Source organism: Sphaeramia orbicularis, chromosome 21, assembly GCF_902148855.1.
Source record: "Sphaeramia orbicularis chromosome 21, fSphaOr1.1, whole genome shotgun sequence".
In the NCBI taxonomy this organism is placed as follows: Eukaryota; Metazoa; Chordata; class Actinopteri; order Kurtiformes; family Apogonidae; genus Sphaeramia; species Sphaeramia orbicularis.
Genome location: NC_043977.1, coordinates 52971414 through 52998341, shown reverse-complemented (window position 1 = coordinate 52998341; position 26928 = coordinate 52971414). Strand labels below are relative to the sequence as shown.

General features: G+C 37.2%; 1 protein-coding gene, 1 non-coding gene and 1 pseudogene across 2 annotated transcripts; all 3 read left to right on the top strand.

Moving 5' to 3' along the window:
* The window catches only part of LOC115412879 (caveolae-associated protein 2-like), a 55087-nt pseudogene extending 43871 nt beyond the window's left edge, over nt 1-11216 (top strand).
* Nucleotides 11217-22100: 10884 nt separating this feature from the next.
* Nucleotides 22101-22182, top strand: trnas-cga (transfer RNA serine (anticodon CGA)). Its single transcript has one exon. It is a non-coding gene; the product is annotated as a tRNA-Ser (tRNA).
* A 544-nt stretch (nt 22183-22726) lies between these two features.
* On the top strand, nt 22727-25776 carry LOC115412980 (SOSS complex subunit B2-like). The gene is made up of 5 exons (XM_030125685.1): nt 22727-23838; nt 24007-24145; nt 24346-24417; nt 25330-25414; nt 25642-25776. Exons 1-5 carry the CDS (start codon nt 23745-23747, stop codon nt 25747-25749), a joined length of 498 nt encoding a protein of 165 aa, XP_029981545.1. The 5' UTR covers nt 22727-23744; the 3' UTR covers nt 25750-25776.
* Nucleotides 25777-26928: the final 1152 nt, after the last annotated feature.

Sequence of the window (26928 nt, the reverse complement as noted above, 5' to 3'; positions counted from 1 at the left end):
CAAGTGTGAACTTCTGTCAAATCTAAAGGTGACATGTCTGACCAGGAGAAACAATCTGAGAGCCTTTTTTTTTTTTTTCTTCTTGAACTTTTGTTTTGTTTAGTGCAAGTTTCAGCTTGAGCGGTTAGATCGGGTGAGCTCATCAGAGGATTTACTCAGAGCTCGTTGCAGATTCATTCATTCATTTAACTCCACAAATGGAAAGTGAAAAATACTGGAGACACAACAAGGTGTTTGAATGAGTGAACCATCCTGCCCCGACTAAGATCAGCAGAAACAAAGCAGAGTCTGCAGACACAACAAACCAAACTGGATTAAGAGGTTGTGTTTCTGCTTCAGGGATTGAATTAATTAAGTTTCCTGCTGGAGGAAGCACATCTATCGGTGGTTTAATGCACTCATGCGATTGAACAACTTGATTTGCATGAAGCAAGTAGGGGTGTAAGAAAATATCGGTTCTGCAATATATCGCGATATTTCATTTCACAATACTGTATTGATATTAAAAAGTACTGTATCGATATTTTTAGGTATTTATTCAAATGCAGATATTGTGGAGGTTCATGTTTGTTGTTTTGTTTTTCTTTTTTGTTAATATTTTATTTACTAATATTTAACACTCTTTTATTAAATAATGGTATTTCCTTTGTTGGGATTGAACTAAAATAATGTTGTAATGTTTGTTCTGAACTAATAGAATATGAACATTTGAACAGGATCTTAAACTGTAATGTCTGTAAAACAGAATTTAAGTTTGAACACAGGAACATTTTGTGATACAGCATTAAATCCTGTTGTGATCAAATAAAAATGTGTTTAGTATTTGTGCATATTTCTATAATTTAATTCTACAAGGAAAAAATCATTTAAGAAAAGAAACAAAACCAATAAAAAAATTGCCTTTTTAACAGTATCATAATATATCGTGATATATCGTATCGTAATCCTAGTGTTGTGATTTGTATCGTATCGCCAAATTCTTGCCAATACACAGCCCTAGAAGCAAGGCTAACGTAACAATAACATTGACAGGTTTGAAAATGTCTTTATTTCATTATTTCTTTTTTGTCAGGAGGGGAAGAGTTCTTAACCCATAAAGACCCAGAACTATTTTTGTGGCCACTTCCAAATAAAATTTCCTCTACATTTAACGATTACCAAAATAAAAGCTCCGTAAATTCAAAGGTTATCCTACTATATAATGCACATTCTGTGTCCCGGTGTTGCAGCAATGGAGGGCGTTTGTACGGATTTCCTCAGCCTTCACAGGCCTGATTGCTGCCAAACTCGCCAAATGAGTAGAGACATTACCAGACTATCTACTAGGCACAATTTTATGTCCGTATTCAAATGTTGTTAGGTATGCTGGGCGATTTTAGCCTCTGTCTACTTTGAATTCTTCATCCCTGCCGCCATAGTCCATTTTCGGAAGTGGTTATGCTGCCGTTCATGAAATTTCTACTGCTAGCAGACGATGCTACAATGTGAAGGCTGAAGTTCACTACCGATGTATGAATTTAATCATGCTTGACAGTTCAGAACTATAAATTGATGGTATTGAAATAAGCAAACTGCCTAAGTGCATAATTGTGTCTTGAAAATATTCCTTAAATATCCACTCCCAAATAATGTGAACAAATAACATCACAACAATTTTTTACAAACTTGCTGCTGCTCTTGTTGTGTCCATTATAATCATGTATAGGCACTTTTCACACACTGTGGCACCACGGGTACAATGCCGCTCGTTATATCAAAAACATACAACAAAACATGACATTTTCAGCAAAATATATCAGTAATTCTACATAAAACAAAGCCCCTCCAACCACACTACATGGGTGTCGTTGAACCAGTGTTGCAGAGGATAATGGATGTGTTTGAAGAAGACAGAAAAGCAGAAGAATGGCATTTACCTGAATTCTTTACATGCATTGATAGGATTAGTGCAGTGGTTTCCAACCTTTTTGTCTCGTGACCCCATTTTAACATCACAAATATCTGGCGACCCCAGACATTCAAAACAGAGACTTTTTTTTGCTAAAACTAATTTGTTTTTGATCATTTAATAGTTTGCTATACTATGTTGCAAATATACATAAATTTTAGAGGACATTTAGTCTATATAATGTATTATTATGGACGGAGGCAGTAAATCCAGGTGTAGATTACTGCACAAAGGGAGAATTGGATTTTCCTAGGTCAGGATATGTACAGTCAGTCCAGCTTGGATTTACAAGGCTGACAATTAATACTGAACAAACAAGAACTCAAACTATGAATTATGAAAGAGCTGCAGCATCTGAAACTGACCACAATGAACATTTGACAGATAAACAGAACCACAGTGCTGCAGTTTCAGCTTCACAGTTTGTCATGTCTTTTATGGATTGGGATTGTCTCTGTCAAGTCACCATATATTTTTTATTTGTAAATTTTTTATTTTATTTTTACCAATTACTAGAAATTTCCAGCAACCCCATTTGAATTCCAGGCGACCCCATGTGGGTTCTCAACCCCAAGGTTGAAAAACACTGGATTATTGATTTCAAAGTTAATAAACATTTTAGGACTCTGCTTTTGGGTTTTTGAGGGATATTTAGAGCAAAAGATCCCCTTCTATCAGTCAGTCCAGATGTTGGGTTAGCCTCAAACTCAGAACTGGATCACACTGGAAGTTTGTGTGTGTGTGAAACTGAAATATCTGACATTACACACTTAGGTATCCAGGCAACTTTATCCAAATCAAGCGAAACCATACTGAACATTCTGCAGTAAAAAGGTTTCTCAACTTACCCCACCTTTCTGTATCATGAGAGCAGACACAGCCCTGTTTCAGAAAGCTGATGGAGCTCCTTGAAGAACACGCTGACAGATTTACTAGCATTAGCAGCAGATACCACACATGCTTGGCACGGACCTGAAGTGTGAATTATGCCTGCACGTTGGATCTGAGGAACAGAGGTTTCAGGTGTCTGAAAGCTGGTAAAAGCAGGGTTTGTACTGCGCTTCTCTTCGTCAAAGCTCAAGGAAAGCTGTGAACGACTGTCATTACATTTGGTCTATTGAATATTTGCATTTATTACTTAAAGTATACAACGCCTGAGTGTGTGCATTGTGCAACCTATGATTGAAATACACTTTCTATCTGTACCTTAAGACTAGGGGTGTGTATTGGCAAGAAACTGGTGATACGATACAAATCACAATACTAGGAACACGATACGATATAACACGATATATCATGATGCTGTTAAAAAGGCTATTTTTTGTTTGTTTCTTTTTAAAAAAAGGATTATTTCCTGGAAGAACTGACTGACACCAGAAATCTGCACAAATACTAAACACATTTTTTGTGATCCCAACAGGATCTGATGCTATATCACCAAATGTTCCTGTGTTCAAACTTAAATTATGTTTACAGACATTACAGTTTAAGATCCTGTTCAAATGTTCATATTCTGTTAGTTCAGAACTAAGATCAGAACATTATTTTAGTTCAATCCTAAACAAAGGAACTAACATCTGCCTCTCAGACAGTAAGAAGTGCTTTTAGGATGTTTCAAATAATCATTATGTCAGTGATAACAGTGTTAAATAATAATAAATAAGATATGAAAAATAAAGAAAAGCGAAAAAACAAAAATGAATCTCCGCCATATCTGCATTTGAATAAATACCTAAAAATTTTGATACAGTACTTTTTAATATTGATACAGTATTGTGAAATGAAATATCGTGATATATTGCAGAACCGATATTTTCTAACACCCCTACTTAAGACTGGAAAAAAATTATTTCAGGGAGGTCAAGAAGTCTTGTCTCTGGGAAGACAAAGAATCTTAACACATTTTTCATCAGTAAATGAATCTTATTAGACTTCCAACTTTGCTTTAATAAGATATTCCAGTTAATAGTGAGTTAATTAGCAGCGGTTTTTTAATCCCTGCAGAGAAACACTTTTTCCACTTGCAAACTTCAAGTCTGTCTAAAAGCTGTTTCACACCAAGCAGTAATTTTCATTTGGAAACTTTTGAATTATTTAATGGGTCCTTCAAAACATTTCTTGTAGGTGAAAAAGAATCAGACACATTTACATTTCTGTGCAATTCCATATGCGGAAACATACATTTGACCACTGGACTCCGTTGTTCCAGATAATGTTTAGTACTGTTGTGGGCCGTCCTACACCAGTGTATTCACCGTCTTCAGTTCACTAGAACAGGTGCAGCTCCTGGATCACCTGGAGCTCATACAGAACTAACCATTACCTGATTTTCATTGATACAAACCTGGTGGTTGTTCAAGGCCGGTGCTACTGAGGGTGTGGACTTGGATCTTCTCACAGGCCTTTTAAGATCTGGTTTGCTTTTTCACAGTTTAGTCATTACATTATTGTACATCATTATCCTCATAACATAATTACCTAAGTCAAACACTATATGGACAAAAGTCTGTGGACACGTTGAATCCAGGTGTTTCTTTTCTAACAGTGGTCTGGGATCCAAAACAATGACTAATGTCAGAATATAGTTTTATATTATGCGATAAATATCATATTGATTATTAATATTAATGTTTCTGTGTCCAATCCTCATGAACAGAACATCTCACAGCTGGAGACATGATGTGTTCACATATTTATGTCCATATAGTTTAGAAACATCAATATTTCACTGTCGTTTAATGGTAGATTTTTCTTCCTCAGTCAGATGTGATGAAAGTACATGGTTAGATGAGGAAGAAAACTGTTGAATTCAGGTGTTTCTTTTCTAACAGGGGTCTAGGATACAAAGCAATAATGACTAATGTCAGAATAGAGTTTTATATTATGGGATAAATATCATATTGATTATTAATATTGATGCTTCTATGTCAAATGATAGACAGACAGACATAGGATACAGGAGCAAACACACTTTACATAATAAATTAGAAGTATAAAAAACAAAATGGTGACATGATGTGTCCCAATATTGATGTCCATGTAGTTTAGAAACATCAATATTGCACTATAGTTTAATGGTAGATTTTTCTTCCTCAGTCAGATTTGATGACATTAAATGGTTAGATGTGGAAGAAAATTATTATTTACAGTCAGAGCAGGAAAAATATTAGAGACATTTAGAGGAAGAACATTTACAGAGTCATGGATAAAATAAATAAATAAATGTTGAGAGAAATGAAGTCCAAACCATCTCTGAATCAAAGATAATAACTGAACCCACAGTAACCAATGCAATGATATTTATCCCATAATATAAAACTATATTCTGACATTAGTCATTATTGTTTTGGATCCCAGACCCCTAATAGAAAAGAAACACCTGAATTCAATGGGTCCACAGACTTTGGTCCATTTGTGAACGAGTTACAGTTATGATCTGAGGATAATAACTCTCTATGCTTGTAGGTTATAGAAGGAAATTACTGTTACCAAGCTGTTACCTGGCAGTTAACATTTTAAATATTACTGTTGTCGAATCCTGAAATGTAGTTGAAATCTGAGGTTAATTTATAAGGATAAAGTCTACTTTCACAACCTCTGAAACATACAAAGTTTCGTTTTAAGGAATGTAGCCAAACAGTTATCTTTACCCTGTTCACAGGCCTTTCAAAGTTTTAATTAATTGATTTATTTTTTGCTTAATATAAGACACATTGGTGCTATCTCTCTAGCAGGGCTGTTGCTGGTGTGTGACACCGCAGGTATAATCCCACTGTCTTTACTCGAACACATTACCGGTGCTGAGTGAGTAACAGACAGAACTGAAGACATTTGTAAACCATCTGGTTGGCCCAGTCCTTAAGTATGTGTTAATGACAGGTCAGGAAAGATGCATTGCACAGTTCCTCAACAACTTATGGCATCCATTCACCTGAAACTTGAAAGCAAATGTCTTCAGAGCTGCTCTGCATTCTTTGAAATGTAGTCATAGTTTAATGGATTACACAGTTACTCTTACATGTGCTGTTACGTACAAGTATGTCTGTCTTTTCCTCATGTGCACTGAGCATGAAAACACTACAACATGTGGAATATAGTAGATTTCTCCTGTTTTTCAGTCCTCTTTTCTCTTTGACACCCAATAGTCAGTGAAATGTTTACATGGTTTAATATAGTGAAACATAAACTCCATCTCACTTCATGCCAGGGTGAATTAAATCTTCACTGAGGAGCCTTTTTTAAATATATAATAGACAATATTAGAAAAACTGTTGGTGCTGATGCAATTAGTGTAAGCAGTAACGCTTCTTAATGAGAAGACCGTTCTTAAAGTTGCCTCCAGGATATGGTTCACATATCATATCATCATGTCATTTATTCAGACATGAATTTAGGTTTTGTTTTTTATTAAAACTGAGAAGAGCGTTAGGCTACTGCTCAAATGTCTTGTTAAGGAACACGAAGTTATCTCAAGTAGCTGATTTGATAATTATCATCAAAACACTGCAATATTTATCATTATTTCAGTTTTTTTCAGTCAGTGCTGCCCAGGCTAATATGGTTCAACAGGAGTGTTAAAGGTGTGGGAGACTTTCGTGACCAATTTTTCATCACATCTGTCCAACCTCAGTCATATCCTCAGTATCATGAATCTGTAAGTCTCTGTGTGATTACTCACCTGAATCTCTTGCATCAATGGGAACAGTTTCTTAGTGCCATCCACCATAAACAAACCATTTGTTTGCAAACAGAGCCGGGAAGTAACTCAGGTATCTTCGGAATTTTGTCACAATGTGTATTGTGGGAAGCAAAGGTTCGCACAGCCCCTGGCAGCGGCAGGATGAAAAAGCAACAAACGCGACGTGGAAAAAGCTGGAGGAATATGCATAGTGGGAAGCGGAGCTCTTGCCGTTTCCGCGTCGTGTCTGTTGCCGCTGCCAGGTGGATGCACGAACCTTTGCTTCCAACAATGTACGTTGTGACAAAATTCCGAAGATGCCCGACTTACCTACTGGCTCTGTTTGTAAACACATGGTTTGTTTCTGGTGGATGGCACTAAGAAACTGTTCACCGTGATGCAAGAGATTCAGGTGAGGAATCACAGAAAGACTCAGGGATTTATGATACTGAGGATATGACTGAGGTTTGACAGATTTGATGAAAAATTGGTCACGAAAGTCTCCCGCAGCTTTAAGGTTTGGATCATCTGACTCACAACAACTCATCTGTTGGAATAACTCATCAGTCAACAGATGACTTAGTAAGTTTTTCCAAAGAGTGGTTCAGGTGATAAAGTAGGCCTGTTTGGTTCTACCAGAGCTTTCTCCATTGCGTGGTTAGTAAAGGTGGGTCTGGACCAAAATGCCAAAGCTGGTTTTTCATCCCAGTCCAGCCCCGGGTTAGCTTGGCTCTCACCTAACACCATGACAAGAGCTTTAACCTTCTACCCAGGATTGTGAAAAAAATTTCTACCAAAATTACCTGGAGGAAAAAACTTTCCCTCTTCCCAAAACTTTCCCTGAAAAAACTCCCTAGTGGAGGGGGGCACAACTTTTCAGAATTCTTGAGTGGTGGAGCTGTGTGTGGAAGAATGCTGATTGGTGGAACACACTGGCAGTGTTCCACACATACGTTCACCCACTTTAAGCCAGTTTGCATCTGCAAATTTGTTTATTTAATTTCTATTTTTTTTCCCAACTTATTTTGTTTTGTTTTTTTTTTTTTCAGTCACAGGTTGCATGTGTACAACACATCTTTGTATGTGAAAGGATTTGAAGTCAATAACTTAAGTGACAGCAATGTATAAAAACAAAATAAAACAACCTCAACAAAGAACATGACAGACAACAAACTTTACCTTGACATTAAAGAATACAATTATACGATCCTATGTAAGTCAGTCAGTGTAAACATGGTCTATCTTAGCATTTAAGGTGCCTCATTATGCACAAAATCTCAGGCTCTTTCAGGAGTAAATTAGGTTTAACTCATTTCAGTCCAGCGAGGGAACAGCCACATATGTGAATACAAAAGACACAACTAATCAATCAGGGATAGCAGGGAAATTTAGATCTCTAGCAGATGAAAGCAGAGGGTCCACATTGTATAAAGTTTGGCCTTGGAGTCCTGAAGCAGGTATCGTATATTCTCTATATATGCAGTTCAGGATGGATTTGATCTGCAGAACATGGGATGGAGGAGTTGAAGATTTCTATTTAAGCAAAATCAGACGTCTTGCCCACAGGGTGACTAACACAATTATGCTCTGGTTTGTTTAGTTAAAAACAGTGTGGAAGAGGAGGTTCCAAAAAGTGCGATCAGAGGGTCTGGCTCCACCTGTGGGCCAGTTTTTTAATTTCTATAATCCTCCCTTCATTTGTGTTTTGATGATTTGGAAAATGGAGCAAAAGAAAAGAAACTATGGACGGACAATGAATCTCTGTCCAAATCCAAATACCCTAAAGACAATATTTGGCAAATTCACTCAAAGAAATTCAGCAGGTGTTTGAGTCGGTGACTTGAATTAGCAGTGCCTGATTTTAATACATTTTCTAGAACTTTGAGGTCTGGTGGAAACACAAATCCAACAGATTACCAGGAATTATTTTAGCCAGGCAACTAAGTTTCTGGAAGTGTTGGTAGAAAAAGGACAATATAAACACTGCCTAACACTACCACAAGGAATCAAAATCACTGTCAGCATTCTGTTTTGTATAAAGTATTTTCATAATTACATTTATCTATCCATCGATCGATAGTCTTACAGCATATTTTGATAACTTTTCTTAACCCTCCAAGACTATTATTAAACTTACAAACTATATACAGTAACATACATTTCTGCTCCTGCACATCCATGTCCATCCTGAGAACTAACCATAGAAATGTTCTCCATTTGTATGAAGTCAACACTTAGAGCTGAAACCACTGGGGAAAGGTTATTTAGGGGCATTACAGATGTGTAGCGGAGTATGGCAACCACTGAAGCTTTACCTCGACTCCTGGGTGTGAAAGCATGGGGGCAATTCGGCTAAGAAGTCCACCCCACGAGTCCCCAGTGGAGTGGAACATTGTGTGTGTGCCCACATGGAGCCATCATGACTGTGCACAGATGGATTTAGACAGAAAAATAAGGGAAAGTCCAGTAAATAGAAGGTATAAAATACTGGTGATGATGAATGGTGACAAAAGCTAAGACAGATAAGCTCTAAGGACAGAAGTCGGATAGAACTGCAGATAAACAGGTTGAATTCCGCAGATGTTTTGTGAAACAGACCCATTGGGCATGTGGAAACTGGTTTCCTCCTCAGTGCACAGCATGGAGGCCAACATGTCTGAATATATTAGACATAAATGTGGACAATAACCAAATAAGGTCAAACTCTGTTAAAGTACGTTCCTTGCCTTTTCTGTGTATTTAGCACCACTCTTGGAGTATCTCAACCCAGTTTCTTGGAAAAAAATGTTTAATAACATTATATGTTTCTACAAAACATGGACATGTATATGCACTTCATATGCATTTCTATAGCTGTATAGTGTTTAAAAAACATCATTTTTGTTGTTTTCTTTTTCTTTTTTTTATATTTTATTTATTATTATGTAACACTCTTTTATTAAATAATGTTAGTTCCTTTGTTGGGATTGCACAAAAATAGCGTTCTGATGTTAGTTCTGAACTAATAGAATATGAACATTTGAACAGGATCTTAAACTGTAATGTCTGTAAAATATAATTTAAGTTTGAACACAGGAACATTTTGAGATAATAGCATTAGATCCTGTTCTGATCAAATAAAAGTGTGTTTAGTATTTGTGCATATTTCTGGTGTAATTCCATTCTTCCAGAAAATAATCTTTTAAAAAAGAAACAAAACCAATAAAAAATTTGCCTTTTTAACAGTATCGTGATAAATCGTGATATATTGTGATATATCGTATCGTGATCCTAGTATTGTGATTTGTATTGTATCACCAGATTCTTGCTGATATACACCTTTATTGTATAGTTTCTAATTGTACAATGACAATAAAGGTAGTCTTGATCTTGATCTTTAAAACACATCACAGTTTTTTTTTTATAGTTTTCAGTGTCGACATTAAGGCTTAACAACTATCCTGATTAACTTCTGAATTCTGTTTCTTCTGTGTTTCTGTCTGTAGGAGGACAATGAAATCCCTGCCAGCGTGCTCGTCAAGGACTCCCTCAAAACCCCACAGCCGAGCCACTACGACGCCGAGTCCACCCGACCCACTCCATCTGTCGCAGGCTCAGTGGACGGCCTCCGCTCTGTGGAAGAAGGCCTGCAGACCGTCAGCCTGTCCTCAGATGAGGACGATGACATCACAGCACACAGAGAGGTGCTGGAGGAGCTGGTGGAGGGCGAGGCTGCCATGGGGGGCAGCACCTCACTCACATATGAGCGACGGGCCGACAAGTTTAAGCGCTCGAGTTTGAAGAAGGTCGATAGCCTTAAGAAGGCCTTCTCACGTCAAAGCATTGAGAAAAAAGTGAACCAGATCACCACCAAGATCGTCCCACCGGCGGCGTGAGAAAATCATGAAAAGCCTGACCCCCAACCACCCGAAGAGCCCCACCGCCAAGTCATCCTCCTTCAAGGTCTCTCCGATGACGTTCAACGTGAAGAAGGTCAGAGACGGGGAGGTCCCTACTCCAGATGTGACCTCTCCGTGGAAGAAGCCCACGTGGAGATTCCTCCTCTGGGAAACTTAGACGGAGAGATACCCTTGGCGGAGGTGCACGCCCAGGAAGGTGTTCAGGTGGAGGAGGTGCAGGAGAAGCTGAGCCCCCCCACCCCAGAAAGCTTGAAGGCAGAGCTGGCCGTCAACGGAGAAGTGCCGAGCGTGGAGTGCGAGGTCGAGGTGAATGGTGATCATTCGTCGGCCTGGCTGTTCCGGAGCATGTCGATGACGTCGGTGAAGATGACGATGAAGAAGAAGAGGAGGAAGAAGAGGAGCAGAAAACCCCCGATGAGAAGGCACCAGATGCTCTGATTTCACCAGCAACAATTGCCGATGCTGCTTCAGCAACACTCGCTGAGATTCCCTCTGCAGCAATTGCTGTCGACCAAGCATCTTAATGTGATTTGATTTTATTAATTGATTTTTCCGATTGCTTTTCTTCCTCCTACTTCCTATTCTAAGCAGCACAAATTATCCATCCATTGTTAAAAATTGTGGTCTTTTCTTACAAACTCATACACTTAAAGGTTCCGTGTGTGGATTTACTTGTATCTAACTGTAGAATTTAAAAAAATAACATTTGTAATTATGTTTTCATTAGTCTATAATCCGAATAGAACGAGAATGCCTTTTGTTACCACAGGGGTTATTCCATCCTGTTGCATCACCATATTTCTGCTGTAGTTAAAAACAGACTCATGACAGTTTGTATTCCGTCACTGACTGAGTACGGACTAGGGCTGTGTATTGGCAAGAATCTGGTGATACGATACAAATCACAAAACTAGGATCACAATACTATATATCACGATATATCATGATACTGTTAAAAAGGTAATTTTCTGTTTGTTTCTTTTTTATTATTTCCTTGAAGAACTGACTGACACCAGAAATATGCACAAATACTAAACACATTTTCATGTGATCCCTACAGGATCTAATGTTATATCACAAAATGTTCCTGTGTTCAAACTTAAATGATGTTTTACAGACATTACAGTTTAAGATCCTGTTCAAATGTTTATGTTCTATTAGTTCAGAACTAAAACCAGAACATTATTTTTGTTCAGTCCCAACAAAGGAACCACCATCTGCCTCTCAGAAAGTAAAAAGTGCTTTTAGGATGCTTCAAATAATCATTATTTAATAAAACAGTGTTTAATAATAAATAAGATATGAAAAATAAAGAAAAACAAAAATGAATCTCCACCATATCTGCATTTGAATAAATACCAAAAAATAGCGATAGAGCACTTTTTAATATCGAAATAGTATCATGAAATGAAATATCGTGATATATTGCAGAACCGATATTTTCTAACACCCCTGGTATGATCCAGAGTTTTTACTCTCTTAACTAAAGGGCTCAAAACAGACAAACAGAACACTGACTCTAATGAAAGTCTTGTGTGTTTTCTGCATCTTTACTATCAGATGCCACTAAACATCACACAGTAAACGTTTAAAACATATTTCAGCGACCAGATAATCACCACCAACGCCTGAAAACCTTAGTGTTGTCTTCCAAACCAACAGGGCTTTCAGCTCACTCCGAGTTTTTATTGAAGCATCTATTGCAAGTGCCTCCTAAACCCTCCAGTGAGGCTGTCCAAAAGAAAGCAACATGCAGCAAAGCACCATAACTCTGTATTATCAGCTTCAATAGCAGCACATCTCCAAGGCACTGGGCCAGCTATCTCCCTCCTGCTGTGTTTGTCTGCCTCTGGACCTCTCTTCTTCACTGACAAATAGCTTCTTTGTTCTTTGTGTTTTGGTGAAAAATAGTAAATCTTTGGGAGCAGTGGTACTGCCCACAGCTCATTGAGGCGGCGTGTTGCCAGGTTGTGCAAGTGTTGGAATGGGGAGTTTCTTGGTTTTCAGTGAAAAGGACTTAGCTTGTAGACGGGAGGTTATTTACGGAATTCTTTGGACCTGTGCTGAAGTAGACCTGACCTGGACCATCAGGTAACTACATGTGATCAGTTCTAGGAATCCTGACTTTATTGAATTGTATTTTCCCCAATGCCAAACAGTTACACTGTGATATTTAGTCATTTGTGTTTACCAGTTAATTAGTCAATTAACCCATAAAGACCCAAACATCCACCATCGACCAAAATCATCCACCGATCTAAAATGGTTAATAACTTCCGATCCATTAATTCTATCAATACATGTCAATAATTGGTGTAAAATAGTTTGTCATCTTTTCATGGTCATCAGATATGATCCATTTGGACGTTCAGAGGCTCTGTAGTTACCGTGGAAACACCGTCATCTTCTACAACATTGATTCACTAGTAAAACCCATGGAGTTGGATCAATGACAGTGGATGGAAAATACTTGTGTTTACATTCAGTTATTGATAGATTTGCTGAAAAAAAAAATCAGTTTTTCTTCAGTTTTCTCTGTTTCTGATATAATAACCTTTGAATTTACTCTGAGCTTTTATGAACATCTGCATGATCACTGAATTAAATATAGGAAAATACATGATTTTCACTGAAAAAAAGCAAAATACAGAGGATAATATTCTAATAAATGGTGATAAATCACTTAAGAAAGGTTAAATAGGGAGAAAAAGTTAATTTGGGAACTGACACAAAAGTAACACCGGGTCTTTATGGGTTAAAATTGCACAGAATAAGTTCATGTAACATTAATGGGAGAAAAAACAAAATTAAAAACTGGAAATTCCAGAAGCATGAATACCATTATAAATTATTGCAGTGTTATACATTTTCTCTTCACTCATGATCACCTTACTGAGAGATTGTTTTCTCAAAAAACTTTTCTTTCTTCAGTTTTCTTTTTCTGATATAAGAACCCTCAACTTTAATTTGAGCTTTAATGAACACCTACATGATCAGTAAATTAAATATAGGAAAATACCTGATTTTCATTGAAAAAATGCAAAATACAGAGGATAATAGTCTAATAGTGGTAAAAACACAAGAAAAGTTAAATAGAGAAAAAAATTCATTTTTGTAATTGCCATAAAAGTAGCATTGGGTCTTTATGGGTTAAAATTTAACTGATTCCTGCAATTCGCTAACTTGCATTGCATCATCTCAAAAGACAAAAAAAAAAAAAGAATATTTAAAAATGTGTTTGGAATATTTTTGATGATCCCAAAAGATCATAGTTCCAAAACAGAAGCAGAATATGTTAAAGAACAAACTTCCCTCTAGCTTTCTTAATTTTTGTATGTTTCAGTACAGAAGTACCTGCACACTAGTTGTTTGTAGCCGAAACACCAGTGTGTGGACTGTGGAGAAAATTATAGTATATGAATGTTTTTCCTGAATCGCTCTGATGCTTGGTTGTTTTTCAGTCCTCTTTTTCTCTTTGACACCCAGTAGTCAGTGAAATGTTTACGTGGTTTAATATATACTTGCATTTTCCAGACCACCGTCACTAATGTGCCTCCACCAAGATATAACATGCACATATTTCTGTAGTGCCTTTAACCTGCACAAGCTGCTATCAGTAATGGCGTTCCCAAAGGAGTGGATTCCTGCTTTTGCAGTTTGGAAAAGAGTATAACTTGCCAAAAGGTTTTTTTCTCTTCAGAGAAATACCTCACAGCTATTACTTTATGAGGCAAAGGGTTTGTTAGCATGTGAAAAGCTTGAGGTTGAGAGAGTACAGATGCATCATTCACCGTCAACTTAGGCTTCGTTCACACAGCAGGACTTAATGCACAATTGGGAGTTTTTGGTGAAATCCAGTTTTTTTGTGTGTGTGCTCGTTCATGTTACACATTAAATGCGACTTCTATCCGTTTTGAGTGTGAACTGAAGTGACCCGCATGCGCAAAAGAGGTCCTGGCATAATACGTGACCATGCAGGCATGTACTGGGTTTACAGAAGTAACACTCCTGGGACAGAGAACTGTGACGTTTGTCGCATTTCAATGATGTAAAAGTCGGATAAATGCGACCTGGCTGTTCAGACTGAAGTCGCATTGGAATGTAAAGTGGTGTGCAAAATTTTTTTACATTTCACTCTAATATTTAGTGTGGCCCCCCCTTGGCAACAATCACAACAGCGCATCTTTCTGGCATTGTGTCGATGTATTTTCTGACAGTTTCAACCCCAATATCATTCCACGCTCTCAGAAGCTCATTCCAGAGGGTTTCCTTAGATTGTTGCCAAGGGGGATCCACGCTGAATATTAGAGTAAAATGTTAAAAAAAAAAAGGACTGGACTGATAAATTTGTAGGTGAAATATTCTCAGGACCTTTGTCTTTATCTTTTGCAATGGCAAAAAGTGAGATTCAGGCTCTGGGGAAAAAAACCCACCAGTTTCGTAAGATCTGACATGTGTTCTAACATTTTTGCACACCACTGTATGAGGTACGTATTAAATTTAGGACCAAATATGAAAGTGATCTGGGTCGGATTTGAACAAATTGGATTTGTGCTGCTCAAACTGTCTTTAACAGATATGGGCAAAAAAATTGGATTTGCTCCACTTTTACCTGCAGTCTGAACGTAGCCTTAGAGAAATGGTGCCATAGAGTTTCTATAGTGTGACCTTCTGTAGTTTGGGTTCTTAGCGTTAGCAGTGTTAGCTACAGCACTGACTTCTAGTGCCATGACTTTCTAAAAAATTTGGCAAGTGATACCAGATGTCAAGGATCCAGGTTGTGGAGAGGTGACACAAGTGGATAAAGGCAGAGGACGGCGTTCCTGTGGTTGACGGATGACTGGGGCTCGGCCCATTTTTCATGTTCTTGCCCTCCTTGCAGAGGGAGGTGCAAAGTGAGAGAGTTTTCTGGAGCCACAGGTGTGCAGCCTGCACAGAGGCTCCTGGGCATGAGCTCATAGTGGAAGGGGGTCAAATGTGTGTGTGTTGGGAAGAGTGGAAAAAGTGCCTTAAATTGTTCTAGGGTGTTTATAAAGTTGCCATTTCCTTTGACTTATTTGCAGCAGAAGAATGTTACAAATGTGAGAGTCAGCACATAGAAATGAAAGTACAGAGCATACCAAGACTGTGTAACTTCTCTTTCAGTTTGGCTACATTCCATAACATCCACATGTAAAGTATTTAATGATGTATAAAAAAAAAACATCATTTTGTTGAGGTCTGGAGAACAGAAAGAAAGCAATGCATGTTATTTTTCAGTTGTACTTGGAAAAGAGTCAGTGATAGGATTGGGTGTGATAGATTGTGCTTTCTTAAAAATTAATAAATTAGAGCAAAACACATTTAAACATGAAATGAGCTACGAAGCAAAGTCCTGCTCATTAACAGCTAGGGATGGGAATCAAGAACCGGTTCTTTTTGAGAACCGGATCCCAGTAGCTCGATTCCTTGGAATCGTTTGCCTGCCTTCTTAATGATTCTGCTTATCGATTCCACCTTTGTTGCGCATGCGCGATGATATCAGGCGTACGCTGTATTGTTTTGGTCAGAACGTAGCCAACATGGTGTTGAGGCAGAAACGGTCTAAACAGACGACACCAGGTCCACTGGAACACTGTCAAAGCTTCCATTTCTTCAAAAAGGTGGAATCCCTTCACTATGCTCAAACATTTGTCCACAGCATGGGATTCATTCACAGGAATGTCACGTATTTGATTCGGTACTTAGCGGCGTTTGTGAATCTAGTGGCAGAGTGAACACCAGTCCATCATCTGTTCTTATTATTTGTACATACTGTATATGGTATATTTTCTGTGCAGAGATGGAAATATAAAAGACAGTTAATGCAAACACACCGTTTACTCTTTTGTTCCTTCACCCAATGAGAATCGATAAGGAATCGGATTGATAAGCAAAATCAATAATGGAATTGGAATCATTAAATTCTTATCGATTCCCATCCCTATTAACAGCTCACTAACACCAGAAATTAATATGTATTCTGTGTATCAACTGATTCCACTGAGGTTTCTTTGTAAAAATCAGAAGATAAACACCCGTCAGATGGTTGTAAAATGGTGATAAGTCTAGTGGTCATGTGACTTTACAGTATCACATATGTCATACTGCGCTGTATAATGCTGTAGATAGTACCACACCATATCCAGTGTATATATATGCAGTACGTAGTATCCAGTGTGTGATTCAGACACTGCCTAAATCTTTCAAGTATTTTATGACTTGATCTTCTTAGTCAATCAGTTTTCACAATTGCATAAAAAAAAAAAAAAAAATGTAACCTAAATTATATATAAACATGCTACGTATTGGATGAGGTTAGTCATAGAGGATTGTCCTTTCTTTTTTTTTTTTTTTTGCATAAATCACAGAATGATTTAACACTGCTTATTTGTACATGGTTAACTGTAGCGGTCAAAATTCACATAGCTTTGAGGTTTTTCCTTTTTCTTCTTCATCAAAATGTTGTACTTTGGTTTTAAAGGTCCTTGTTAGAAGAAAAAACAGTAGTATCTAGTCATGTTTATGTGTACAAGACTTCTAACTTTTATTTTTTCAGATCCTGTACTAGACTCATTTGCTAGTAACAAAATGTTTAATGTAATCCTCGTCGGTGCAGTTTTGTTTTCGCCTGTCGATGTAGTAAACCACTTAAACCAAAGAAGTTTTCCTTCACAGCAGAAGATTCCTCGTCACTCGAGTGTTTACGCAAATGTATTTCTCTTGACACTTAACTCTATTGCATCTTGTAAACATGCGGAAATTATCTCCAAGATTTAGTATTGTATACATCAATAAAGATTTTATAACTTTCAGATTTTGTCAGTGTACTTTATTGTGAATTGTCTTCACATATAGTGTAAATCAGGGGTCTCAAACATGCGGCCCGGGGGCCAAATGCGGCCCACCAAAGGTTCCAATCTGGCCTGTGGGATGAATTTACAAAGTGCAAAAATTCCACAGTCAAGGCTGTCGAAGTCATTTTAGTTCAGGTTCCACATACAGACCAATATGAGCTACAGTCAAATAATAATAGCATAATAACCTACAAAAAATAATGACTATATTTTCTTCTCGGTTTGATGTGAAAAAAATATTCCATTATGTCTATAAATAATGACAACTTCAAATTTTTTGTCTTAAGTTTATTTTTTGTACTAAAACAATGAGAATATTTACATTTACAAACTATCATGTAACAATAAATTGTGAATAATCTGAACAAATATGAACAACCTGAAATGTCTAAAAAAAAATTAAGTTTAATTTAACCATTTTCTGCCTGTTACTAAGTGTTTAGTGTCTTTGTAGATCTGACTCATAATGCACATGTATGAATGATAAGTTGAGGCAGAATATTGTTAAATTGCATTTATTTTTCTTCAGAAATTTCAGTTTTTTCAGGTTATTTACATTTTTTTTTTGTTTGGATAGTTTATAAAAGTAAGTACTTTTATAATTTAATGTTGTTGTTTTTTTTGCACTAAAACAAAGACAAAAATCTGGAGTTGTCATTATTTACTATAGATTATTATGTTATTATTTTATTGGTCCGGCCCACTGGAGATCAAATCTGGCTGACTGTGGCCCCAGAAAGAAAATGAGTTTGAGACCCCTGGTGTAGAGGGAGAAGAAGAAAAAGAAAAACAGCAAATTAGACAAACATAGAAACATGTCCAGAATTTGGTGTTCAGCATGTTATTATGATACCAGTAACACACATATTTGAGAAATGGTGTCCAGGAAAACATGTATTTAAGTGTGCTGTAGCTCAGGCCACTGCAAGCTTGAAAATAAGTGCAGGTGGAAGCATCTGGTAGTAAAAGATTATCTCAGTAATGGGAGTGGTTCTTATTTACGCAATCTGCAGTGTTAAATGCTGTGCCTAAAATCAACACAGGTGTGGGGAAAAGGCCAGAAGAAAGGTATGGGGTTAGGTTGGTGTCAAAATATTCATGTACATAAGATAGAAATGAGTTGTGCAACAAATAAGTATGTGTAAATTCTTGAATGAGTTCAGTTGTGCATAAAATGTGTGTATTTTATCAGAATACGAATGACTGTTTTGACAACAAAAATTACAAACATGAAATCCAGCTGTACGATTGTTCTTTCTCCATCACAAATATGAATCCCCTATTGTGACTCTACTGTCCAAAATCTGTCCCCACTTCACAGACATTATTTCTGGAGCAGAGGATCCATGGATTGACAAACCGACCATGAGCTCAGGTTCCTTCTCTGTGGACGAATGGTTGGATTGGACCTGGTCTCATTCTCTGACTTGGTCGTCTATCTTGGACAGTGATCCTGCCTGATCTGGACCTGATCTGGAACCTGAACTCATGGTCAGTCTGTGAATCCATGGATCGTCTGCTCCATAAATAATATCTGTGAAGTGGGTACGGATTTTGGACAGTAAAGTCACGTTGGTCAATTTGTATTTGTGATGGAGAAAGAACAATCGTACAGTTGTATTTTGTGTTTGTAATCATTGATGTCAAAACTTATTCATTCGTATTCTGATAAAATACACTCAGTACATTTAAAGCTATACTGTATAATGTGACATTTCTAGCACTTTTCTTTCGTCATCTTAAAATGCTCTTAATAAGCATGTGCCAAACTAAAATGTAAAAGAAATCCACCAGGTATTGAAACTCAAAAATGTTTAATTCTCATATGTTTCTGATAAAAGTCAATCATTTGCAGCCAATCATTTTATTCGGTCCGAATGAAATCATTGGCCAAGCCTGGCTGAGCCTCCTGTCAATCATCCATTACCGCCGTCCAGCATCCGATATGGGTACCTCTGCTGACCACAGTCTCCTGTCTAGGATGTGAATGGATAAGACTGAAATGCACATGAAGGGGAAAAAACGGATTTATTAACAGAAACAACAACTAAGGGGAACAAACAGAAGAACCTGACTGCAGCAGACAGAGTCCGATGAATGAAGGATGGAGATAAAATCCGGTAGTCTGGTGTACTGGACTAAACAGACAGGTCAAAGGTCAGCTTTCATGACCGTAGGACTCACACAGGTACATGTACTTGGTGTCGCACAATGTAGGAGGATGTAGGACAGGGGTGTCAAACTCATTTTAGTTCAGGGACCACATTCAGCCAAATTTGATCTGAAGTGGGCCGGACCAGTGAAATAATAACATAATAATATAGAAATAATGTCAACTCCAAACTTTCTTCTATGTTTTAGGGCAAAAAAAAGTAAAATTATGTGATGAAAATGTTTACATCCACCAACTATCCTTTAAAGCAATGTGAATTACATGAACAAACTGAAATTTCTTAAGAAAACTAAGTGCAATTTTAACAATATTATGTCTCAGTTTATCATTTAAACATGTAAATTACAACTTACAGATCACAGTGGATCAACAAATACACAAAACATTGAATAACAGGCAGAATATTGTTAAAATTACACTCCAGACATTTCAAAATGTTTATATTTGTTGAGGTTATTTGTGTTATTGTGAAATATTAATTTGTTTTAGTGTAAATACAGTAAAATAACATGAAAATTTTTACATTTACAAAGAGAAAAATTTGGAGTTGTGAGTATTTATGGGTTATTATGATAGTATTTGACTGATCCGACCTACTGGAGATTGAATTGGTCTGTATGTGGAACCTGAACTAAAATGATTAATATCTTCAGTGTAATTTTTGCATTTCACAAATTCATCCCAGGGGCCAGACTGGACCCTTTGGCGGGCCGGATTTGGCCCCTGGGCCGCATGTTGGACACCTGTGATGTAGGATAATAAATGTATGGACTGTGAAACCTCAAATATCTATAGAAAATTCGCGGAAGCTGTACGTTCACAGTCCAGCCCATCGCCTGGACACCTCAGCTCCCAGGTGAAGACGCTGACCCAGCTCTGCGCAGACCACACCCTTAAATACAGGGTCTACTGATGAAACAGGGGCTGCGGCAGGTGGATGATGTATCTGATTACTGAGGGAGGGGTGTGGACACGCTGAAGCAGACCGGACCTCCGCCTCCACCTCTGCTTCCACCGCGCCCATCAGGTGAGAGGAGGGGAGCGTCAGAGCCCAGACAGGGGAAGTGGGCGGGGCTTTGGAGGGAGGCGGGATGTACATGTTCAAACTTTTACTAAGTGTTGTGAGAATGCCACATCGGTAGGTAGAGCTTTAATGTACAGCTGAACTCATTCAAGAGTTTACAAATATTTATTTTTGGCACAACTACAGACTAATATGCACACATTTCTATCTTATGCACATGATATTTTGACAGTAACATAACCCCATACCTTTTCCTCGGCCCTTTCCCCACACCTGTGTTGATTTGAGGTACAGGCTCAACTATATATAGATTTATTTTTGCACAACTACAGGCTAATGTGCACACATATCTGTCTTATGCACATGAATATTCTGACAGTTTCCTTACCCCATAAAAAGGCAGCTTTATGTCAACATTTTTAATTATCCTTACACTAGTTTGACCATGTAAATACTACCCATCCAACCACAGTCAAATTCACTCTATCCAGATGGAGCCATTTATCTGGAGAGTTTTTTTTTTTTTTTTTTTTTTAATTTGAATGACGACAAGCTTGAATGAAAACAAGCTGAAATTAAATAAGAGTAATGAAACTAAAATGTGAAGAGTAGAAAGTAAAGAGCTGCCTAAAAAAATAATTACTCCTGTAAATTATAGATAGCCAAAATTTCAATTTAAGGTGAAGTATTTGTATGTGACACTTCTGCTATTTACTCAAATTTCATTCACCCTAAATAGTACCATAAAAGTAAAACATGTTGCATAACCTGCAGGATGTTCTGAAGGTTTTACAGAACTGGGACATTTTGGTGAAAACTACAGGAAGTCTCAAAGTCTCCATACATAGGAGACATAATACATATGGTTCCAACATGTATTTCTTTATATTTCTTCTTTATAGTTCTTCAGCAGTGGAGGACACGCATCGAAATGTGTTCCCGACAAAATGGCAGTCATATAGAGCATATTATATAAATAAAAATGGTTTATGTCAAGAAACGTTTATTTTTCATATGTATGGAGACTTACGGGACACCCTGTATTTGTTGCTGTTGGAAATGTAAAAAAAAAAAAAAAAAAAAGAAAGAAAAAAGGAAAAGGAAAAAAAAAAAGTCAATTCAAAACTAAAAAAAAAAAATAAACAGGGTAATTATCTGACTGTTTTGTGGTTTAAAAAAAAAAAGAAAAAAAAAGCTTCTCTTCATTTCCAATCAATCAAAACCATATAAGCATAGAACAGGTTTGTTTGGTCCACCTCCTGGACATGGCTGTGTTGTTGTGGTGTTTGTCTCCCTCCAATGTTCGTACTCAGAAACAGATGTTCTGCTTTTTTCACCGGCAAATGTCTTCCAGAATTATCTGCGTGTATCACAAGGGAATCGCCGATCCACACCACAGAAAGATAAAAATCTAAATTGACAAGAAAAACAGCAAAAAACATGAACAGACTGTGTTTTCCATCTGTATATTTATTACTGACAGGTAATTTAACAGGGAGTGAAGTCACGGTGGCCGAGAGGTTAAGGCGTTGGACTCGAAATCCAATGGGGTTTCCCCGCACAGGTTCGAATCCTGTTCGTGACGTATCATTTTTGATTTTAAATTGTAGAATCATACGCTACTTCACATGTTTCCTACATTGAGGTGACTGTATTTATGACTTTAACTGTCGAACGTTACACATTAACTGTTCATTCACTCAGTTACTGTCGAAACAACACGCGTTAAATTAATTTCCAATGTAAGTTAGACACGATGGTCGATTTTTCCGTAATATAATGGCAAAAGATAATAATGAAAAATGTTACAAAAATAAAAAGGACACAATGAATTCACACGTGCTCTCGTCTCGCGTTGTTTCCGGACGTGATGTACTGATACAATGGTATTAACCGTTCTTTCTTTTTTTTTCCTTTTTCTTCTTCTCCGGTCAAATACACTGTGTGCGTGTAATCTAAGAGTCTTCAATTCATAAATTAAAGACACGTATTATATTATTAACATGCGCAGTCGGTGTGTGAAGAGAACACAAACAGACATGTCCACCCCTGAGTCCCCTCCCGGTGTGGTGGAATGGAACTGACCGGACCACATAAAGCTGAGCGGCAGCAGGCGCTGACGTAGTTGTTGGGGCTGTAGTCAAAGTAGACTTTATAGCTACTGGGTCATGGTGTAAAGCGGGTGCAGTTTTTTACAGAGGCGTTTTGGCATTGTTAGTCTTTCGCTATAAATAACAAGCTCAATTATATTTAGGTGTCTCGAACAACTGAACCGCTGTAAAGGGCCACAGTCAGATGTGTAGACACTATAGTGTAACAAAAACAGCCTTTTCCCAGGCGGCGCGTTAGCAAAGCTAACAGTTCCTTCTACTCAGAGCCACACAAAGGGACTGCGGTGGATGGATGTGATAATACTGACGTTGAGGTTAACGATGGAATTTTTTTGAATAGTGGAGGGAGTAGTTGAAAAACAGTTAGAACACAGACAATACCGTAAGTTCTGGACTAACTCTACGTGACTGTCAGTAGAGCCGTCTTTGTTAGGGAACATCCCAGACTTGACTTAGGATTCTGGACTTGTCACTGACTAAACTACACATTGTGGCAAACTGCGTTGCTAAACGTTTGGGTGATTTAAAATCAATGCGTTTTTCATGTTAACGCCGTGTAAATAATGAATCTTTAGTTATGGCTATAATTGTAGAAATAAAGATGCTAATAGACGTATGGTCTGAATTTAAAACCAGGTAGCTCACTAGCCCGCTCATATTTTAGTAAAGTATTTCTTAGCAAAGCTAATTACGGTAGCTAACGAACCCAGTTACTGTAAATTGGAGTTGGGAGTTTTTCAGAAGAGAGAAGTATCTTATATGTCGTTTCCGACGACAGAAATACTTATGGTATTCCCCTTGGTGTTGTCAAGTTTGTCTTTGTGTCTGTAAACCATTACGAGCGATTTAACGTCACAGATATTTGGCTAGCAGGCTAATTAGTTTGCTGAGCTAATGCTAACGTTATAGCTACACATTACAGGGTAACTACAGAGGGCAAGTTACTGTTAGCCTGTAGTCTTAGCAGTTAGCGGTAGTTGGTATAAGTGCCAGAAAAGAAAAGAACACAGGCCATTATTCTTCTTCGACAGAAACAATGGCAACTCCGACAAACGAGGCCTTGTTTTTGATAAAGGATGTGAAGCCTGGGTCGAAAAATTTGAATATCGTATTCATTGTTTTGGAAATAGGTAAGTAACTGTACCATGGCGTTAGCTCCCTTTACTATTCACTCGTGTCCTCTCTCTTAAAGGGACCAGTGGTCATTTTGCATGCATTTGTATAACTTATTTTTGTTGAAGTTTTTTTGACCGTAAATGCTTCGGTTTGTCTAATCATATATTGGTTTGTTCTATTAGGACGGGTAACCAAAACGAAGGATGGACATGAGGTTCGCTCCTGCAAGGTGGCAGACAAGAGTGGAAGCATTGCCATTTCAGTTTGGGATGAACTGGGCAGCCTTATTCAACCAGGAGATATTATCAAGCTAACCAGAGGGTAGGGGCTCGTCTTACAGTTTTGCATAGATCAGATGAACACAACAACTGCTTTATTATGTACTGACTGTTCAACCCACCTTCATTTTAAGTCGTAATCAGGGGGCAACGGGTGTACTTGACAGGCTTTATGTAATATATCTGAACTGAATGCTGCCAAGTACCAGGATAAGTGATGTTTTCTTTTTATTAACCTAATAGCTATGCATCTATATGGAAAGGCTGCCTAACCCTATACACTGGAAGAGGAGGGGATCTACAGAAGATTGGAGAGTAAGTATAAGGCAGAACATCTGTTTGAAATGTTAACTCTTGTCTAGTTGAAGCATCATACAAGGCCAGTAAGTAACATGCTCCTATTGAATCATTGATTGAAGCTGATATACGCTGTTACAAGGTGACCTTAATTTTAAAGCGGTATTTCTGAATCAAAACCTGAATGTGATACTGATTGTTACTAAATGCATTCTTAGAGAATATTGTACCTGTTGCTGTACATTGGTTGAGAAAAGTATCATTCTAAAAACAGCAATTGTAACATGTTCAATAACTGCATGTTGGAATTTCTAAAGTAGTATTAATAAAAATACTTTTATGTAAATGAAAAGATCTGAATTATTTATAATACATTTTGGGCCTCTGCGACTAAAACATTAGCGATGATGCTTCCCAACCTTCACACAATATTTTTTTTTTTTTTTTTTTTTTTTTTTTTTAAACGTACATGAATGACGTTTAGCAAATCTACATATCCAGCTCTCCTCATTCTCCTTGGTCAGATGTTGATACCTGTTGAGACATCCTCTGCACAGCCATGTATTGCATGCATATATTATATATATATATATATATATATATATAATATATATATATATATATATGTATGTATATATATGTATGTATATATATATATATATATATATATGTATATATATATATATATATGTGTATATATATATGTGTGTATATATATCTATATATATATAGTGTATATATATATGTGTATATATATATATATATATATATATATATATATATATATATATATAATATATATATATATGTGTGTGTATATATATTTATGATGCAGCGTTTTATGAAGCTGTGTCACCACAGTAACTCATTGATCCAGTGAAACCAGTGTCTGCTGCTGGAATGTTCTGTAAATGGGTGTTTTGTCTCTAGGTTCTGCATGGTGTATTCAGAAGTGCCCAACTTCAGTGAACCAAACCCAGAGCTGCTAGCCCAGGCCAACCAGCAAAACAAGTCTGTGAGTACCCCTGCACTTATTTCTCTCTGGGCATTTAGTCCAAATAATAGCCCCAGTCACTTAAATCCACTATAACGTAATATTCAACATGCAGAGTTCTGGTGGTCACTGAAATGTAACTTTGAACAAGACCTGTGTGTGTGTGTGTGTTTCCAAGTATGTTCTCAGTGCACCCTAACACAAGTGATGGCATTATGTTAAAACTATGTTCTTTACCACCATGACAGGGGAAACCAGACCAGAATCAAAGAGGAAACTCCCCACCCAATCAGAATTCAGGTACACCTGCACCACCAGGTCAGTTGAAGTGTATTCTACTGTATGCAGTTAAATAGTGCAATATCTGCACTAAATTTATACTGTGAATGCATCTTGTCATGGAGCAGAAGTCTATTGAAAATAGGTGACATGACCTACTTTTCAAGGTCATATGTCCTTGTGCAGTTAGAATATTGGAGTACTTTGAAATATAAATATGTATGTAAGAAGTTTTACACAAAGTCAATCTAACCTAAATTGTAGGACAGTAACTTTCAACAGAATCTTACACTATATTTGGTCAAGGACGATTAAAAGTGCACAGCTCATTATGTTTAAAGGCCTAGAACCATAACCATAGTTTGGAGCAAGGAAAAACAGATATTGATTATTCAACTGTTATCATTTTATGTATTTTAATTACAAGGTTGTCAGTAGTCTACATGTTGAATGTGTAATCAAACATGACCATAAAAGGCACACAATTTGGAAGAAAATCCAAGCCTTGAAAAATGATTTGTCAGTCTTGGAATTTATTCATTTTTACAGGGAAACGTACAACTGTTGAACTGAATATTTAACTTAATCACTCTGTCTGGATCATTAAACATCTTGCCTTAAAGTATTTTTTTTTTTTTTTTGTAAATCTGGAATTGACGAGCAACTAACATAATGTTGGTGATTCTTGGTGCAATGTATTGATAAATTATTTTATTAATGTTATTTTCCCTCAACATCTGTAATTCCAATATAAAAGGCCCATTTTAGCCATCAGACTCTTGTCTGCATTTCCAACGTGATATTGTGACTCGAGTAAATATACACGCCACTTTCAATTAGCTCATTATCTGTACACATTATAAGCGTTCCATGTGTATGTTCAAGCAGCGCAAATACCATGCACTGAGGGTTAGGGTTGTGTGAGATCTTGGCGTAAATTGACACATGATTAAATGGCGCTTGAATAACACACGAAAGGTCGAAAATGCGTACATATAGCACACCAGTTGCCATAAGAACTGGTGTGACATACAGCGCGATTTGATGAGGTTTATGAGAGAGTATTCTGATCCTGATGTCTTGTAAGTGTTTCTCTCGCTGCCAAGTTTTCAGTCTGTCTTTACTTTGAATCTTACTGTGATTCGTGTTTGAACTGTGATTTGTTGAAAATGACTAGAATTGTCTTGATCATATGAAATAAATGTAAATAATATATGTGAAAATGTTAAAAACAACTGTTTTAGATATTGACCCAA

Coding starts and splice junctions, on each gene's coding strand:
- LOC115412980 (XM_030125685.1), top strand. CDS start 23,745: ATGGCAACTCCGACAAACGAGGCCTTGTTTTTGATAAAGGATGTGAAG. Junction 23,839..24,006: donor ATTCATTGTTTTGGAAATAG/GTAAGTAACTGT, acceptor TTGTTCTATTAG/GACGGGTAACCAAAACGAAG. Junction 24,146..24,345: donor ATTATCAAGCTAACCAGAGG/GTAGGGGCTCGT, acceptor TTAACCTAATAG/CTATGCATCTATATGGAAAG.